Source organism: Lupinus angustifolius, chromosome LG07 (genome assembly GCF_001865875.1).
Source record: "Lupinus angustifolius cultivar Tanjil chromosome LG07, LupAngTanjil_v1.0, whole genome shotgun sequence".
NCBI lineage: Eukaryota > Viridiplantae > Streptophyta > Magnoliopsida > Fabales > Fabaceae > Lupinus > Lupinus angustifolius.
The window spans coordinates 3,652,174-3,654,329 of NC_032015.1; the positions used below are offsets into that span (position 1 = coordinate 3,652,174).

Here is a 2,156-nt window from a genome sequence, read left to right on the forward strand (position 1 = left end):
TGTATTATCATATTAGAAACAATAATGTTCGAGCCGGAATATTTATAGGTAAGTGAAGTTAACTCTTCAAACAAATATTTTTCATCTATAAGACTCAAACTCAATATCTTACACATACACTATATGACCCAACACCCATAACCCAAAAACAAATTAAAAATATACGGCATAATTTTATTTTGTCTCAGTTAGGTCTGAAGTTTGCAGCAAAGTTACACATAGGCGAAGGTGATGCCTACAACGAATTGTGAAACTGCCACATACCCTCTTTTGCATGCTGTTCCCCCTACCCTTCTCACACACCCTAAACTCTCTCTCTATCCCAATAATACTTTCTCACTCCTCTACCCTTTTATATAGCTCATTCCCTTTCCTTCCTCTACCAATAATCCACTCTCACACAATACCATTTCTTTTTTTAAATAGAATCTCACAAAAAAACCAAAGCACTCATAACCAAAAAAATGAGTAGTGTGGGTGCAGAGCAACACAAGTTTCAACCCTCCCACCAACTTTTGTCCCTTAAGAAATCTCTTAGGGACATTGACATCCCACCAAGGAAACTCCTCACTCGCCGTGCCGCCGCCGCCACATACGATGGCGCCGCCGATATGTATTCAGATGAAACCTTTTTCCAAAAGTATCTCCCCCATAACAACATGAATATTATTGTTGATGAGTCTGATGATGATGATTCTGACCCTTACTCATCGGATCACTTTCGCATGTATGAGTTCAAGGTGCGGAAGTGCACTCGCAGCCGCAGCCACGACTGGACTGACTGTCCTTTTGCTCACCCCGGCGAGAAGGCTCGCCGGCGTGATCCCAAACGCTACCGTTACTCTGGTAGCGTCTGTCCTGAGTATCGCCGTGGCGGCGGGTCATGCAGCCGTGGTGATACATGTGAGTTTTCTCACGGGGTTTTTGAGTGCTGGTTGCACCCTGATAGGTATAGAACAGAAGCTTGCAAGGATGGTAAGAATTGTAAGAGGAAAGTGTGCTTCTTTGCACACACCCCTCGCCAAATTAGGGTTCTACCCGTAAACTCACATACTACTAGTTCAAATGAAATCATGAATTCATGCAAAAATAATAACAAGAATAGCAAGTTCTTGAACCCTTCGAATATTAAACACTCTTGTTTGTTTTGTCATTGTAATTCTTGTGTTTCCACTTGTTCACCAACTTCTACTTTGTTTGGTATGTCTCGTTTTTTCTCTCCTCCAATGTCACCTTCTTCTCCTGCTTCTCCTGCAAATGGGGTTTCACCTTTGTCTAGGTATGTAGGATCTGAAAAATCCCATCATGGGGTTGGTGTCCTTAGCTATAAGGGCATGCTTAATGAACTCAGGTATTCCTTGGAGGGTCTGAATTATAATGAGGCTAATAATAATTCTCCGGTTTCTTCTGCTTCCAATGTACAGAAGAATCTGAATTGGCTTGTTGATGGTTCTATCAACTGTGAAGATCAACAGCGTTTTGTTCTTTCTCCTTCTTCTGCTCCTTCCTCGGATTTTGGAAACTTCAACAATGGAAGATATTCAACCAGCAAGATTTTGAAGAATGAGGCAAAGTTTATTGATGATGTCAATGCCCCGGATCTCGGGTGGGTGAATGAATTGCTCATGTAGATGATGACAACATCTTGGAGATAATGACGAAAATGGTGATAATTATGAAATTTGATTGACCAAGTGTAAATACAGTGTGAACAAGCAACATATCCCTTCGAGTCTATTGTTATTGTTAAAATTAATTATTGTTTTGAGTCGATTACTTTCTGAAGAAATTGTTGAAGTTTGTCAAAATTCTGTAATTTTTGTGCCCATTAATTAGATTTTATTTTGTTTTATGGCATGTGTACAAGGAAACATTGTCCATCTTATGTTATGTTATGTCAATAAATTTTTACTTTTGTTATACCTACCTGTTATGCCTATCCTTATTATAGGACCGGAATAGTTCTGAATTCTGATATCCATGATTTGGATATTCTGGCATTCTGTAAGCAAGTAAAGCAAATTCATTCGTTGAAAAATACATTGTATTCAGAAATTTTAATATTTTGACTGATTGAAATTTGAGTGAATAACTGTCACCCTCCAAAATAGGGAAAAATATTGTTTGTCCAATAAATTTTTTTGTTTGTATATTTC

General features: G+C 38.6%; 1 protein-coding gene across 1 annotated transcript; it reads left to right on the forward strand.

Moving 5' to 3' along the window:
• Positions 266–1,920, forward strand: LOC109352486 (zinc finger CCCH domain-containing protein 61-like). Its single transcript, XM_019594485.1, has one exon. The coding sequence runs from the start codon at positions 465–467 to the stop codon at positions 1,629–1,631; it is 1,167 nt and encodes a 388-aa protein (XP_019450030.1). The 5' UTR covers positions 266–464; the 3' UTR covers positions 1,632–1,920.

What these genes read in the sequence shown, in the direction of transcription:
- LOC109352486 (XM_019594485.1), top strand. Translation starts at nt 465, where the DNA reads ATGAGTAGTGTGGGTGCAGAGCAACACAAGTTTCAACCCTCCCACCAA.